The sequence below is a fragment of the Salmo salar genome, chromosome ssa01, assembly GCF_905237065.1.
Source record: "Salmo salar chromosome ssa01, Ssal_v3.1, whole genome shotgun sequence".
Classification (NCBI taxonomy): domain Eukaryota; kingdom Metazoa; phylum Chordata; class Actinopteri; order Salmoniformes; family Salmonidae; genus Salmo; species Salmo salar.
In genome coordinates this window covers 85,401,022-85,416,920 of record NC_059442.1, presented here as the reverse complement: position 1 = coordinate 85,416,920, position 15,899 = coordinate 85,401,022, and the positions used below count along the sequence as shown (strand labels likewise).

General features: G+C 42.0%; 1 protein-coding gene across 9 annotated transcripts in view; it reads left to right on the top strand.

The window, feature by feature from the left end:
* LOC106611671 (calcium-activated potassium channel subunit alpha-1) overlaps positions 1-15,899 on the top strand; it is a 231,384-nt gene that overhangs the window by 157,341 nt on the left and 58,144 nt on the right. For 6 of the 9 annotated variants that reach the window (XM_014212234.2, XM_014212208.2, XM_045723530.1 and 3 more), the window contains exons 6-11: positions 2,048-2,123; positions 4,023-4,098; positions 4,949-5,119; positions 7,592-7,683; positions 10,027-10,137; positions 10,692-10,797. In XM_014212234.2, coding sequence (XP_014067709.1) covers positions 2,048-2,123; positions 4,023-4,098; positions 4,949-5,119; positions 7,592-7,683; positions 10,027-10,137; positions 10,692-10,797 — 632 coding nt within the window. Of the gene's footprint in view, positions 1-2,047; positions 2,124-4,022; positions 4,099-4,948; positions 5,120-7,591; positions 7,684-7,771; positions 7,864-10,026; positions 10,138-10,691; positions 10,798-15,899 lie in introns of all 9 variants that reach the window. The other 3 variants (XM_014212216.2, XM_014212201.2, XM_045723527.1) reach the window with 1 other exon arrangement.

Here is a 15,899-nt window from a genome sequence, read left to right as displayed (position 1 = left end):
CCAGGACAACAACCTCTTCCTCAACGTCAGCTAGACAAAGGAGCTGATCATGGACTACAGGAAACAGAGGGCCGAGCACACCCACATCAACTGGGCTATAGTGGAGCAGGTCGAGAGCTTCAAGTTCCTCGGTGTCCACATCACCTAAGGAATTATCATGGTCCACACACACAAACACAGTCCGGAAGGGGGCACGACAACACCTCTTCCCCCTCAGGAGACTGAATAGTTTTGGCATGGGCCCCCAGACCCTCAAAAAGTTCTACAGCTGCATCATTGAGAGCAACTTGACTGGCTGCTTTACCGCTTTACCGCTTGGTATGGCAACTGCTTGGCATACAAGTTGATGGGGCCAAGCGCCCTGCCATCCAGGACCTCTATACCAGGCGGTGTCAGAGGAAGGCTCTAAAATTTGTCAATGACTCCAACCACCCAAGTCATAGACTGTTCTCTCTGCTACCTCAAGGCAAGTGGTACCTATGCACCAACTCTGAAAAGGACCACAGCTTCTACCCCCAAGCCATAAGACTTTTAAATAGTTAGTCCAGGTAGCTATTGGTTAACCGTTTAACTATCTGCATTGACCCTTTTTTTCACTAACTCGTTTGACTCATTACGTACGCTGCTGCTACTGCTTATTATCTACCCTGTTGCCTAGTCACTTTATCCATAATTATATGTATAAGGGATAAGGGATGCTTACTGTATAAGGGATGTTTTTGTTACATGCAGTACATTTCTGTTCCTGTCAATATCAGATTTAAAATCATAATAGTGCATTGCCGTATATATCCTACTTTATACTTTACAAACATACATTTTAGTTCTGTAGGTGTCCACATATGTATATAGCAGACAAAACAGTTTAAAATCTATAGATTTACCAAACGGGTAAGGGATTATCAATTTAGAGAAAATGGATTAAGTATGAGTAAAACGTATTTTAATAAATAAGAAGGCAGTCATATCAAAAGTAATGTGAGCATTGCATTGTGAAAGCAAGTTTTCTATATGAACATGTATTGATTGCAATGTGGATTTACCACATAAGAGGTTACCACATACTTGTAAAAAAGTGATTGAAAAAATTGGATTATGAGTAACATAATCTGATTTTATAATTTAGGAAATGATGGACAATAATCATTGAAAATGGAGGAAAATACAATATATTGTCATTCTTTTTAAACAAATGTAATTATATATTCTAGGTGACACAACATTGACAATACAGTAGGTCTACATCTACTGTGCATGTGTTGTAGTACACTTAGTTAACCCAGGGGATTGTGGGATTGACATACTGTTGTGTGCCATACTGAAACAGACTTTTGTGCCATAAAAATAAACAATTCATTCTTTCACATCGAACTGTTGGATGATTAGATTGTACTGGTGAGCACGACTAGCCACAGGCTGTTTGGTTTTGTGTGGCACAGGCCACACACACACATGCGACAGCATTTGGCAATTCACCAGTGCACCTGTGTCCTTAAACTCTTGGAAGGGTACTCAGATTTAGCAGATTTAAAAAACAAATGGCAACAAATTTGGGATTATTTGACGTTATGCGACTGTTGACCCATCTAACTGGGCCTGTCCACATGTCTTTGGTCCGACTAATCCAGGTTTTCATCTCTTGCTGTTTTCGCTCTTTTAGTCCTTACGCTGGTGCTTTTTGACTTAGTGGTCTCCTGATATTAGCATTGTATTTATTTTCTCCAGAAGATTATTTGATGCAGAGTTTGTTGTTTTTAGTACGTTTTTTTGCAGTTGCTGCTACTTGCTTCGTCGCTGCTGTTTTGTTTTTTGAAAGGTCAAAATTTTGGTTGTGCTTTTCCACTGCTATTTTTGTTTATTTGAGAGGCCTTTAATTTTCTATTAGTCATGAATCCATTGAAGCTTTTAAAAATGCATGAAGGCTTCAAGGGTATGCAATTATGTTGGTTTCCTGTGTTTTTCCGGATTTACAGTGGGCGGATTTATATTAATAACATGCAAATAATTCACTCTGAATAACTTCTACTTTTACTTTTCTCTCACACAGGCTTGAGGTTTTTAAGGGCGTTAAGGTTGATACAGTTCTCAGAAATCTTACAGTTTTTGAACATATTAAAAACTAGGTAAGTGCATTATTATTTTCTCCACCTTCACTGTATTCAATTTCAGTAAAATTTGGTGTGTATTAATTCCAGTTAGTAGTATTCAAAGCATTTGCATGCACTATGTTATGACAATGTTTGTAATTCTGGCTCTGTGATGAATATTGATACATTTACAATTATACAATACGCTCACAGGCTCTTCTAATACAGTGGCATTTTAATGTACAGTAGCTACTGCAAATTGTTAAATATAGAACCTCCTCTCAAAAAAAAAAAGAAATTCTTGGAAACTAGTCAGCTGAGCATGGCCTACTTTCAGTCTGGGTGGATTACTTGGGAACAGTTTGGTTTATTGCTGTCATATTTGGGGAATGAAAGAAGTTACCATATTATACTGTACTTCTGAGATAACAAGTAAATAATTTTTGTCACTTTTAAAAACTGAAATGCTAACATGTTAGGTATTGTTCTTTAGGATGTATAACATATCCTATATTCAATTTAATTTCAATATTTTTCATTGGAATTCCAAATTGTGCACATGTTCTGCTCTTGGAAACCTATTGGGCAGCATGATGAATTCTACAATTTACCCCACTGCTTAGAATTAAAGCTTGTGCTGCACAGATGTCAGAAAGAGCTTATAGCTCAACATTTTTTTTGAATAATCCCCAGACTCGTTTACTGTAATGGAGGTAAGGCCAGAACAGAACAGAACACACAGTACATGAACGGCCAGAACAATGCAAGTCACTGTAACATTACCTTAGAAATATACAGTTAACTGACAAAATAAAGGAAACACTTGAGTAAATGAGGATTCTGGCGACTCTGTTATGGTGTGGGGTATATTCTTCTGGCATGGTTCACTCAACCCCTTACAGCAGCATTTCCAAAACTCGGTCCTCAAGTTTTTTTCCCAAACACTACACAACTGATTGAAATTATCAAAACTTGTTGATTATTTCAATTAGCTGCGTAGTGGTAGGGCAAAAACCAAAGCGTGTACAGTCGCCTGGGGTCCCGAGGACTGAGTTTGGGAAACCCTGCCTTAGAGGGCAAGGTAAACGTCAATAAATACACCGCCATTGTGAGAGATCACCATTTCTATCCTGATGGGAGTGGTTTCTTCCAGGATGACAATGATCCCATCCACAGGGCAAGGGGGGGTCACTGAATGGTTTGATGAGCCTGAAAACGATATAAACCATATGCCATGGCCGTCGCAGTCACCAGATCTCAACCCAATTGAACACTTATGGGAGATTCAGGAGTGGTGCCTGAGACAGAGTTTTCCATCAACAAAACACCAAATGATGGAATTTCTCATGGAAGTACTGTATGGTGTTGCATCCCAACAACAGAGATCCAGGCATTTGTAGAATCTATGCCAAGGTTCATGGAAGCTGTTCTGGTTCGTGGTGGCCCAATGCCTTATGCTGGTGTTTCCTTTATTTTGTCAGTTACCTGTAAATACCTTAGGAACATTTGTATTCACAGTTGATTCTGTATTGAAAAGTTAACGGCCATGAAAGCTAGTTCGTCATTAGTTTAAAATTTTGGATTTTGAAATAATATTCCCAAAAACTTTTTGACCAAGTTTTTGGTTGGTTGTTGTTACATAATATTGTAGGTTGAGCAGCTCAGACTGTAACCAGCTATCATCCGTTATCCCAAAGGATGTTCTTCAGACAAAATCACCATTAGGCACTTATACAGCAATAACTACTTTGTGATATGTAATGTTTTGGCACTGTTTTGACATAATAGTTCAAGTTAGTGTTACCAATTATTCATTGTGTTATCAAAAGGGCATCCTTTACTGGTGTTCTTCTTTTGAACTCACACAAGGCAGGTCTTTGGTGTTGAACACTAGCATTGTTAATTGATATTGTCTGGCTCTCTTGTTTTCAATAGCAATTCCATAAAACTGGTGAACTTATGTTCAATCTTCATAAGTACATGGCTAACAGCGGCAGGCTTCATACATCTGGTAAGTTACAGAGAGCCATAAAGGCAAAACAGAAGGACTAAGTACTGTATTATGGTAAATACTCCGTCTCTGACACATATAACAGATAGGTGGGCAAAATGTTAAGTAAAGCATTGTACAACCTAGGCCCTTCAAAGTATTCCTCACTTGATGGATGATATAACTGTGGAATATTTTCGGCTCTGTTTTTAAATGAGCAGGACCACTAAATGGTAGCATGGTAATTGCTTCTGAAAATGTAGAAGTTTATTACGGTTCTGAGAACAGTAAATAATTGATACGGTGTGACTAAGTGAATAAGTCCGTAAGTAAACAATAAAGTAAATAATGAAGTGGCCGTGTCTAAAATCTGTCTTGGCTACTACTTACTAAAACTGCATACCGTGTACTAATCGTACTACATACTATTTGGAACGTATTGTTAAGTAAAAACGAATGCAGTAAGCAAACAAATATCAGCATACTAGGCTCATCCTACTGAGAATGCGGCATCTAATACGCACATTGCGTTGATTCCCGCCATTGGTTCATTTTGGTACAGCACGTACCCTCAGCTGATTGTCAGCTGTTGTCAGACGTGGACGATTCTATTCCTCAAACGTATGCAGCAAATTTACTAAATGAAAACTGAAATGAGTATGACATCCTGGCATTTAAACCATACTCAATTTTCTACATTTCACATACTATAAAACTTTTTTGACTTACCCAAAATGCTTACTATTTAGAATACAAGTATGGGTATTCGGAGACGGCCATTGAGTAAGTATGTAAGCAAGTCAGTAAGTTGTAATACAATGCTCTGCATGTTCCTCTCTTTAAATATCCATTATTGTGACCTCTGTTCTAGGTGGAAAACTCAGGGGATCCTTGGGAAAACTTCCAAAATTCCCAAGCACTTTCCTACTGGGAATGTGTCTACTTACTCATGGTTACTATGTCCACTGTGGGCTATGGAGACGTGTATGCAAAAACCACCCTGGGACGACTTTTCATGGTCTTCTTCATCCTTGGTGGTTTGGTAAAAATCCCTCTCTTATTTCATTTACTCCTAACCTGCTTCCGTCCTTCATCCATACGATCACACCTGCAATCATCATGATTCATGTCCCTGCTGCTGCTACCAACAGCTGGAATGTCTTTGCACTTCAGTGCCTGTTAAAATCAAAGCTCCATTGTTGTCTTATAGTTGTTTTTTGTGGCAGTTTGTTACCCATGGCAGTTTATTGTCAAATGTATTATTATTTGTAAGTATTATACGCCTATAATATTTATTATATAATAATTGTACTGAAGGTATATACATGTATATGTATTATTATTATTATATAGTTTTATTGCATTTCTATATTTTTCAAACCGAGTAAGATTTGTTTTCTAATGGTTCGCAACATTAACTAAAGTAATGTGCGGTTTCAGGTGACCCAATCCTTGAGCTTCCCCTTCCCCAAATTCCAACAAACACAGTGAAAGGAGTGATCTATAGACCAGCTTGATGATTAACATGGCACAGCAGTGGATGCCAGTAACACCCATGATACACAACAGTCAGTTAGCATGATATGCAACCAAAACTATTTAACTTTTAATATGTTAATTTGACTTGATCATTTCTATTTGGGATAACAATGGAAGAAGGCTGAGTTTGTACATTAGTACAGTACTACTACAGTAGTTCGGAGGTTCAAGGGTTGCTGAAAGGCCTCTATTATCCTTCATCTCTGGACATTGTACCTGAGTATTATCAGTGACATTAACAATATGATGTGTCACTCTCCTACCCAAGTTTATATACGTTCATGTAAGTTATATTATATAGTTTATATAAATGTATACAATATATAAGTTATATATAAGTTGTATATACTGTCAAGTCAAATGTAGGTATGCACAAGGCTTCACATCTATAGGATTGACATAATTCAGGTAATTTTTCAGCAATTTAATGAATTGATGCAATTTGCAGCTATGTTACATTGGGCTGTACTATTCAAATCAACCTGGCATAAGTGTTTGTTGGACAAAACATGGCATATAAGGTTTTTTTCTTCCTTTTTATTACTTTCAACTTTTTCTTTTCAATCACAGCTTGGCATACAGATATAGTCAACTGTAATTTTTTCCTGCTTTTTTCCTAAATACATTTCCGTAAAAGCTGGTTAAGTTAAATATTTCCTGTCATTTTTTTCTTCTTCATTGCTTATTATACATTTTTTTCTCTAATCTGAATATGACAACCTTTACATAATTTCAGATTGTGTTATAACTTTTACTATAGTGTAGTAATCTAACTTTGTCTGAGTGTACAAAACACTAAGAACACCTTCCTAATATTGAGTTGCACCCCCTTTTGCCCTCAGAACAGCCTCAATTTGTTGGGGAATGGACTCTACAAGGTGTCCAAAGTGTTCCACTTTGATGCTCAGCCTGGTCTCATAGACTAGATGTAACATAGTAAATGTAAATCCGAGGACATATGGTTACGTAAGACAGATGGTTACTTAAGGCAAAAATTAAAGTAGGTTGTGAGTTCGAATCTCATCATGGAAAATGTTAGCATTTTAGCTAATTAGCAACTTTTCAACTATATACTACTTTTTATCTACTTTGCATGTTAGCAAACCCTTCCCTTAAACCTAACCTTAACCGTTTTAGCTAATTACCTAACCTTAACCCTAAACCATAACCCCTAGCCTAGCTAACGTTAGCCAGCTACCTAACATTAGCCACCTAGCTACAATTTGTAACATATCATACGTTTTGGAAATTCATAACATATAATACGAATTGTAATTCATTACATATCATACGAATTGGGTGACGGACATCCACAAATTAATACATACCATACTAAATGGAATATCCCAGATTTACATACAGAATAATACGAAATGCTCTGACACCAGGTTGGGATGCTGGCCCCTGTTGACTCCAATGCTTCCCACAGTTGTGTCAAGTTGGCTGGATGTCCTTTCGGTGGTGTAACTTTCTTGATACACACGGGAAAATGTTGTGTGAAAAACCCAGCAGCGTTGCAGTTCTTGACACAAACCAGTGGGCCTGGCACATACTACCATATCCCGTTCAAAGGCACTTAAATCTTTTGTTTTGCCCATTCACCCTCAGAATGGCACACATACACAATACATGTTTTAATTGTCTCCTCCCCTTCATCTACACTGATTGAAGTGGACACATGACACATTAACACATGACATCAATAAGGGATCCTAGCTTTCACCTGGATTCACCTGGTCAGTCTATGTCATGGAAAAAGCAGGTGTTCCTAATGATTTGTGCACTCAGTGTGTAACCTACTGTATCCAGAACAATTTTTTTTAAAAACATTTTCTATTCAAATATTTTTTCTCTCTTAATTTCTCAAATTTCTTTTTGATTTTACGGATATCTTTTAAGCAAAAATAGACGCCCTGCTCTCTCTTTTGCGTATCTTTTTTTTAGTATTTTCTTCTGTCTCCTATCTTCTCCTTAGGCCATGTTTGCGAGCTACGTCCCTGAAATCATAGAGTTAATAGGAAACCGCAAGAAATATGGTGGTTCCTATAGTGCGGTTAATGGGAGAAAGTAAGTATTACTGGGAGGCTCTACTGCCTCTGCCGCAGTAGAACCATCCTCTGCATGCCCTTTTCTTTTTTCTGTTCCATGCATGTAGGCCATGTTTGCTCGCTACGTGCCAGAAATTGCTGCTCTCATCCTTAATCGGAAGAAATACGGAGGGAGTTATAACTCAACACGAGGCAGAAAGTAAGTCAAACAAATATACAAAACAAAAATGATTCTAAAAAGTGTGGTTTTGGTGTGACTACTCAAGTCCCCCTCTCCTAAAGAGGCATACCAGTAATTATCCAGAAATTATTGATATTAATACTTTTATACATTTTGGGGAATAAAGTCATACTGGTGACTGGAGAGCTTGGCCATGAAAGCTTATGCTATTGCTTTGTACCGGTATTTGTGTGCTAGCTGTCATTGCTTCTTATAATGAATACATGTTTTTTTGTGATGTGTCAAATGCATTATTTGCTATATGCTTGAGTGTTGTACTTGCTTATTTACTAGAATGCTTACATGTTTGTGTCTGTGTTTCGTGTTTGCCAATCATATGCATCATGCCACCCACCACAAAGTAGTTGTATTTTTTTTTATTATTATCTTTTTTACAGTAAAGTCAAGACTGATTGCAGCTATAGCTGTAGTACCTTTATATTATTTCAAAATAAATGTTGAACATTATGTCTTATATCTTGGTGACAGAGATGATGTCATAGAAAATACTGCACAATAGCAAAAGAGTGTCCTAAGAAACTACAAGAAGGGATTACCTACAGTTAAATAATCAGCTATTTTAAATATAATTCTCTTCCAGATGATTTGAAATGCGGTTACCTTTTACATCTGCTTCGTCCACACATGATCTTGCATGTTCCTCGCATGCTTTTAGTTAGTTATTTTTTAGCCGTTTATATTTTGCCTTTAATTTCCTGTTTTTTCTCTTCTGGATGATGTATTTTTTGTCTGGTACCACCAGTTCATTTTATTTTCCAAGCCCTGCTACATTCCTGGCCTTAATCTTCAGTCAGACCTACACCCTAAGGCCCAAACACATAATCAATGCATGGATCACACTGAAATTCAAGTTAAAAACATGTTTCTTAAGGTACAATAGGATTCTGCCCTAAATCGCTGGATGCTTCCACCCTCTGAACAAACTTTGATTTCTCTTGGCTCGCTTTTAGAATTTTGTTTTGTAGAATTGTTGTACTTGGTTTTAGTCCAGTCTCTATAACTCTGTTTTGGCCATTTATTCCCTCTTTCCTTCTGTATGCTGATGTATCTGTATTTCTGTTTCAAGTGGTTCATATCCTTATGTCTCAGTTATACCGTAAATACATTTTAATACCTTCATCTACAAATATAAATATAGCATCTCTGTAATATTCAAGTAATAAAAGCCCCAATAATATAAAGTAAATATGATACAATAAATAACAAATGTAATAATAATTATTTCACACGTACGAATTGGAAATTAGGGTTAAATGCCTTGCTCAAGGGCACTTTGACAGATTTTTCACCTAGTCGGCTCAGGGAATTGAACCAATGACCTTTCAGTTACTGGCCCAACACTCCTAACCGCTAGGCTACCTGCCACCCCAAACTCTAATAAGATACAATATTAAAGAGGTATTTCAAAACGATGTACAGTATGTGAGTTGTCAGTATGTATATATTACTTGTAACATCTACAAAATCAAACCAATTGGTTTGGAAAATGCCCTTCTTAAACCCATCCTGAGTTCATCTCACGATGAAGCGTTATCGCACAATCCTGCATGTACTATCCTGTAGCAGGGTTACAGTCTGACGGAAAACTTCCCTCACGTGGAGGCAAGATGTCTCTAGCTAAAGATAAGCTCTTTCCTGGATTGTACAATGTAGTAATCACATCATAATCGCCAACAAAGGAAACTCATCCTTTTTAATCTGTTACTGGCAATCCAGAACATGCTCAGCTCTGTGATCTCTCCTGTCCTTCAGGCACCACATAGGACTAAAGAGCTCTTAGTACTGACACCTGTTCACATAAAAATGGCCTCCTGTTCATCACAGAACATGTACAAACCAGGGAGAATTATGTATTTTTGGGGGTAGTAAACAGAGGGCTGGCAGTGTTCATTTTCTACACAGAAACCACATTTCTTAGGTCCTGTTTTTATTGACTATACTGTGGTGTGGACAATACTTTTTTTGTCAGATCCAACGTATAATTTTATTTTATTTTGAGAATCAAGAAGGAACGTGACACTGACATCTATCAGCAGTTTATCAGCGTCTTTATTTTGGCTGCAGCTTTTAGCGAACCATAGCTTAAATCTTATGACTATTCCTGGATCTTATTTCCTATAGGCACATCGTGGTCTGTGGTCATATAACACTTGAAAGTGTGTCCAACTTCCTTAAAGACTTCCTACACAAGGACAGGGATGATGTCAATGTAGAAATTGTTTTTCTCCATAAGTAAGTGTACCATGTTTTTTCCTTACACTTTACAGGCCAGTTTCCAGGACCCAGATTAAGCCTAGTCCTGGACTAAAAACCATACTCGATGGGAAATTGAAAGTGTGTTTAATTCCACGACTATGTTTAATCTGGGTCTGGGAAAATGGCCCCAAAACTCATAACAATACTGAGTGTTTCAGAGAAGGAAAGGTGATAGCAGCTCCCAAAAATGACTCCAACAACCTTTCGGGAACTGCCACCACCTTTCCTTTTTTTGGAATACTCAGACTCTACAATGACTATATCCTAAAAAGCACCCAGATCCATGCAAACCATTGGTAGCGCTGGGCCTGCCCGGTACACCAGCATACTACTTATAGCAATACATTAGAATCATTTACATTTCAAATACTACATAATAATTGCACTTTGATTTGCTGAGGAGAGCAGACCTCACTCAGCCCCTAACATTAACACATAGATCGCTCTCCTGTCTGTCCCAGTACTAAACCGAATCTTGAGGTGAAGTGGAGGCCTTGGTTAACATTAACAAACTCTACTTTGTGTCCCAGTATTTCCCCTAATCTTGAGCTGGAAGCCTTGTTTAAACGCCACTTCACCCAGGTGGAGTTCTACCAGGGATCTGTTCTCAACCCACATGACCTGGCCAGAGTCAAGGTAACCGGCCTGTTTTAATGAGTATTAACCTGACTTATTCCTTTCAGCTACTAATGGAGAATAGGGCCTTGACAGTCCAACTCTTCAATAACTATACCAGGTCCTTGTTGTATAAGAACATTTGGTCACACTTTACAATATGGTTACCTTTTATAAAGCGTTTACAAGGGTTTATAAAGTTTGGGGTCACGTAGAAATGTCTTTGTTTTTGAAAGAAAAGCACATTTTTCATCCATTAAAATAACATAAAATTGATCAGAAATACAGTGTAGACATTGTTAATGTTGTAAATGACTATTGTAGCTGGAAACAGCTGATTTTAATGGAATATCTACATAGGCGTACAGAGGCCCATTATCAGCAACCATCGCTCCTGTGTTCCAATGGCACGTTGTGTTATCTAATCCAAGTTTATCATTTTAAAAGGCTAATTGATCATTAGAAAACCCTTTTGCAGTTATGTAAGCACAGCTGAAAACTGTTGTCCCGATTAAAGAAGCAATAAAACTGTCCTTCTTTAGACTAGTTGTGTTTCTGGAGCATCAGCATTTGTGGGTTCGATTACAGGATCAAAATGGCCAGAAACAATGAACTTCCTTCTGAAACTCATCAGTCTATTCTTGTTCTGAGAAATGAAGGCTATTCCATGCGAGAAATTGCCAAGAAACTGAAGATCACGTACAACGCTGTGTACTACTCCCTTCACAGAACAGTGCAAACTGGCTCTAACCAGAATAGAAAGAGGAGTGGGAGGCCCCAGTGCACAACTGAGAAAGAAGACAAATACATTACAGTGTCTAGTTTGAGAAACAGATTCCGCACAAGAGGCAGCTTCATTAAATAGTACCCGCAAAACACCAGTCTCAACGTCAACAGTGAAGAGGTGACTCCGGGATGCTGGCCTTCTAGGCAATGTTGCAAAGAAAAAGCCATATCTCAGACTGGCCAATACAAATAAAATATTAAGATGGGCAAAAGAACACAGACACTGAACAGAGGAACTCTGCATAGAAGACCATTTGAGATGATTTGGGATGAGTTGGACCGCAGAGTGAAGAAAAAGCCGCCAACAAGTTTATTTGTCACGTGCGCCGAATACAGTGAAATGCTTACTTACAGGCTCTAACCAACAGTGCAAAAAAAGTAAAGAAATAAAAACAACAGTAAAAACACAGTGAAAAATAACAAATCAAATCAAATGTATTCATATAGCCCTTCTTACATCAGCAGATATATCAAAGTGCTGTATAGAAACTCAGCCTAAAACCCCAAACAGCAAGCAATGCCGGTGTAGAAGCACGGTGGCTAGGAAAAATTCCCTAGAAAGGCCAAAACCTAGGAAGAAACCTAGAGAAGAACCAGGCTATGAGGGTAGCGAGGCTATATACAGTAGCGAGGCTATAAAAGTAGCGAGGCTACATACATACACCGGTTAGTCAGGCTGTTTGAGGTAGTATGTACATGTAGATATGGTAAAAGTGACTATGCATATATGATGGACGGAGAGTAGCAGTAGCGTAAAAGAGGGGTTGGTGGGAGGTGGGTGGCGGGACACAATGCAGATAGCCCGGTTAGCCAATGTGCGGGAGCACTGGTTGGTCAGGCCAATTGAGGTAGTATGTACATAAATGTATAGTTAAAGTGACTATGCATATATGATAAACAGAGAGTAGCAGCAGCGTAAAAGATGAGTTGGGGTGGGGCACACAATGCAAATAGTCCGGGTAGCCATTTGATTACCTGTTCAGGAGTCTTATGGCTTGGGGGTAAAAACTGTTGAGAAGCCTTTTTGTCCTAGACTTGGCACTCCGGTTCCGCTTGCCATGCGGTAGTAGAGAGAACAGTCTAGGACTGGGGTGGCTGGGTCTTTTTTTGGGCCTTCCTCTGACACCGCGTGGTGTAGAGGTCCTGGATGACAGGCAGCTTAGTCCCAGTGATGTACTGGGCCATACGCACTACCCTCTGTAGTGCCTTGCAGTCGGAGGCCAAGCAATTGTCGTAGCAGGCAGTGATGCAACCGATCAGGATGCTCTCAATGTTGCAGCTGTAGAACCTTATGAGGATCTCAGGAACCATGCCAAATCTTTTTAGTTTCCTGATGGGGAATAGGCTTTGTCGTGCCCTCTTCATGACCGTTTTGGTGTGTTTGGACCATTCTAGTTTGTTGGTGATGTGGACACCAAGGAAATTGAAGCTCTGAACCTTCTCCACTACAGCCCCGTTGATGAGAATGGGGGCGTGCTTGGTCCTCTTTTTCCTGTAGTCCACAATCATCTCCTCAGTCTTGCTTACTTCGAGGGATAGGTTGTTATTTTGTCACCACCTGGCCAAGTCTCTGACCTCCTCCCTATAGGCTGTTGACATTGAATCTGGTGTTTTGCGGGTACTATTTAATGAAGCTGCCATTTGAGGACTTGTGAGGGGTCTGTTTCTCAAATTAGACACTATAATGTACTTGTCCTCTTGCTCAGTTGTGCACCGGGGCCTCCCACTCCTCTTTCTATTCTGGTTAGAGCCAGTTTGCACTGTTCTGTGAAGGGAGTTGTTAGGATCGCTATCTTCGAACTCCCGATCATAAATAAACCAAGGCGCAGCGTGCATGGAATTCCACATCTTTTTAATGAACATGAAACTCACCAAAACAACAAAACAGGAGAACAACAAAAATGTGACGTTCTGGGGCTGCTCAAAGGCAGAGGCTCCGGACCGGGGCTGCCTTTGAGGCTCCGGACCGGGGCTGCCTTTGTGGCTCCGGACCGGGGCTGCCTTTGAGACTCCGGACCGGGGCTGCCTTTGAGACTCCGGACCGGGGCTGCCATCGCTGGAGGCTCCGGACCGGGGCTGCCTTTGAGGCTCCGGACCGGGGATGCCATCGCTGGATGCTCCGGACCGGGGGACGTCGCTGGAGGCTCCAGACCGGGGCTGCCTTTGAGGCTCCGGACCGGGGCTGCCTTTGAGGCTCCGGACCGGGGCTGTCTTTGAGGCTCCGGACCGGGGCTGCCGTCGCTGGAGGCTCCGGACCGGGGCTGCCGTCGCTGGATGCTCCGGACCGGGGGACGTCGCTGGAGGCTCCAGACCGGGGCTGCTTTTGAGGCTCCGGACCGGGGCTGTCTTTGAGGCTCCGGACCGGGGCTGCCATCGCTGGAGGCTCCAGTCCGGGGCTGCCTTTGAGGCTCCGGACCAGGGCTGCCTTTGAGGCTCCGGACCGGGGCTGCCATCGCTGGAGGCTCCAGACCGGGGCTGCCTTTGAGGCTCCGGACCGGGGCTGCCATCGCTGGAGGCTCCAGACCGGGGATGCCTTTGAGGCTCCGGACCGGGGCTGCCTTTGAGGCTCCGGACCGGGGCTTTCTTTGAGGCTCCGGACCGGGGATACCTTTGAGGCTCCGGACCGGGGCTACCTTTGAGGCTCCGGACCGGGGCTGCCGTCGCTGGAGGCTCTGGACCGGGGGATGTCGCTGGAGGCTCCGGACCGGGGGACGTCGCTGGAAGCTCCGGACCGGGGAACGTCGCTGGAGGCTCCGGACCGGGGGACTTCGCTGTAGGCTCCGTGCCATGGATCATCGCTACAGGTTCTGCGCCATGGATCATCACTGGAGGCTTCTTGCCATGGATCATCACTGGAGGCTCCGGGCCATGGATCATCACTGGAGGCTCCGGGCCATGGATCATCACTGGAGGATTCGGGCCATGGATCATCACTGGAGGCATCGTGCCATGGATCATCCCTACAGGCTCCGGGCCATGGATCATCACTGGAGGCTCCGTGCCATGGATCATCCCTACAGGCTCCGGGCCATGGATCATCACTGGAGGCTTCGTGCCATGGATTATCACTGGAGGCTCCGGACCATGGATTATCACTGGAGGCTTCGTGCTATGGATCATCACTGGAGGCTTCGGACCTTGGATCATCACTGGAGGCTTCCTACGTGGAGCTGGAACCGGTCTCACCGGACTGAGGAGACACACAGGAGACCGGGTGCGCAGAGCTGGCACAGGGTATACTGGGCCGTGGAGGCGCACTGGAGGTCTGGAGTTTAGGGCTGACACAACCCGTCCTGGCTGGATGTTTACTTTAGCCCGGCAAGGGCGGAGCGCTGGCACAGGACGAACTGGGCTGTGCAGGCGCACCGGCGACAGTGCGTTAAACTGGCGCAGGATATACTGGGCCGTGGAGGCGCACTGGAGGTCTGGAGTGTATGGCTGGCCCAATCCGTCTTTGCTGGATGCTCAACCTAGCTCGACAACTGCAGGGCGCGGGCACAGATCGCACCGGCCTGTGAATGCGCACTGGCGACATGGTGTGCATCACCGCATAACACGGTGCTTGCCTCGTCACTCGCTCCCCACGGTAAGCACGGGGAGTTGGCTCAGATCTCCACCCTGACTCTGACAAACTCCCAGTGTGCCCCCCCCCCCCATTTTTTGGGGGGCTGCCTCTCGTGCTTCCGTCGATGTTGTTTCTCCCCGGTCCAGCTCGTTTTCCCAGTAAGCGCACGCTGCTTGGCTTTCTTGTGGTGGGATCTTCTGTCAGGATCGCTATCTTCGAACTCCCGATCATAAATCATAAATAAACCACGGCGCAGCGTGCATGGAATTCCACATCTTTTTTAATGAAAATGAAACTCACCAAAACAACAAAACAGGAGAACAATGAAAACGTGACGTTCTGGGGCTGCTCAAAGGCAGCTACACAAAAACAAGGTCCCACAACTGAAGGTGGAAAAAAGGGCTGCCTAAGTATGATTCCTAATCAGAGACAACGATAGACAGCTGCCTCTGATTAGGAACCATACTCGGCTCAACACAAAGAAATAGACAAACTAGATTGCCCACCCCACATCACACCCTGACCTAACCAAACTAGAGGAAAATAAACGTCTCTCTAAGGTCAGGGCGTGACAGGAGTAGTACACAGCATTGTACGAGATCTTCAGTTTCTTGGCAATTTCTCGCATGGAATAGCCTTAATTTCTCAGAACAAGAATAAACTGACGAGTTTCAGAATAAAGTCCTTTGTTTCTGGCCATTTTGAGCCTGTAATCGAATCCACAAATGCTGATGCTCCAGAAACACAACTAGTCTAAAGAAGGACAGTTTTA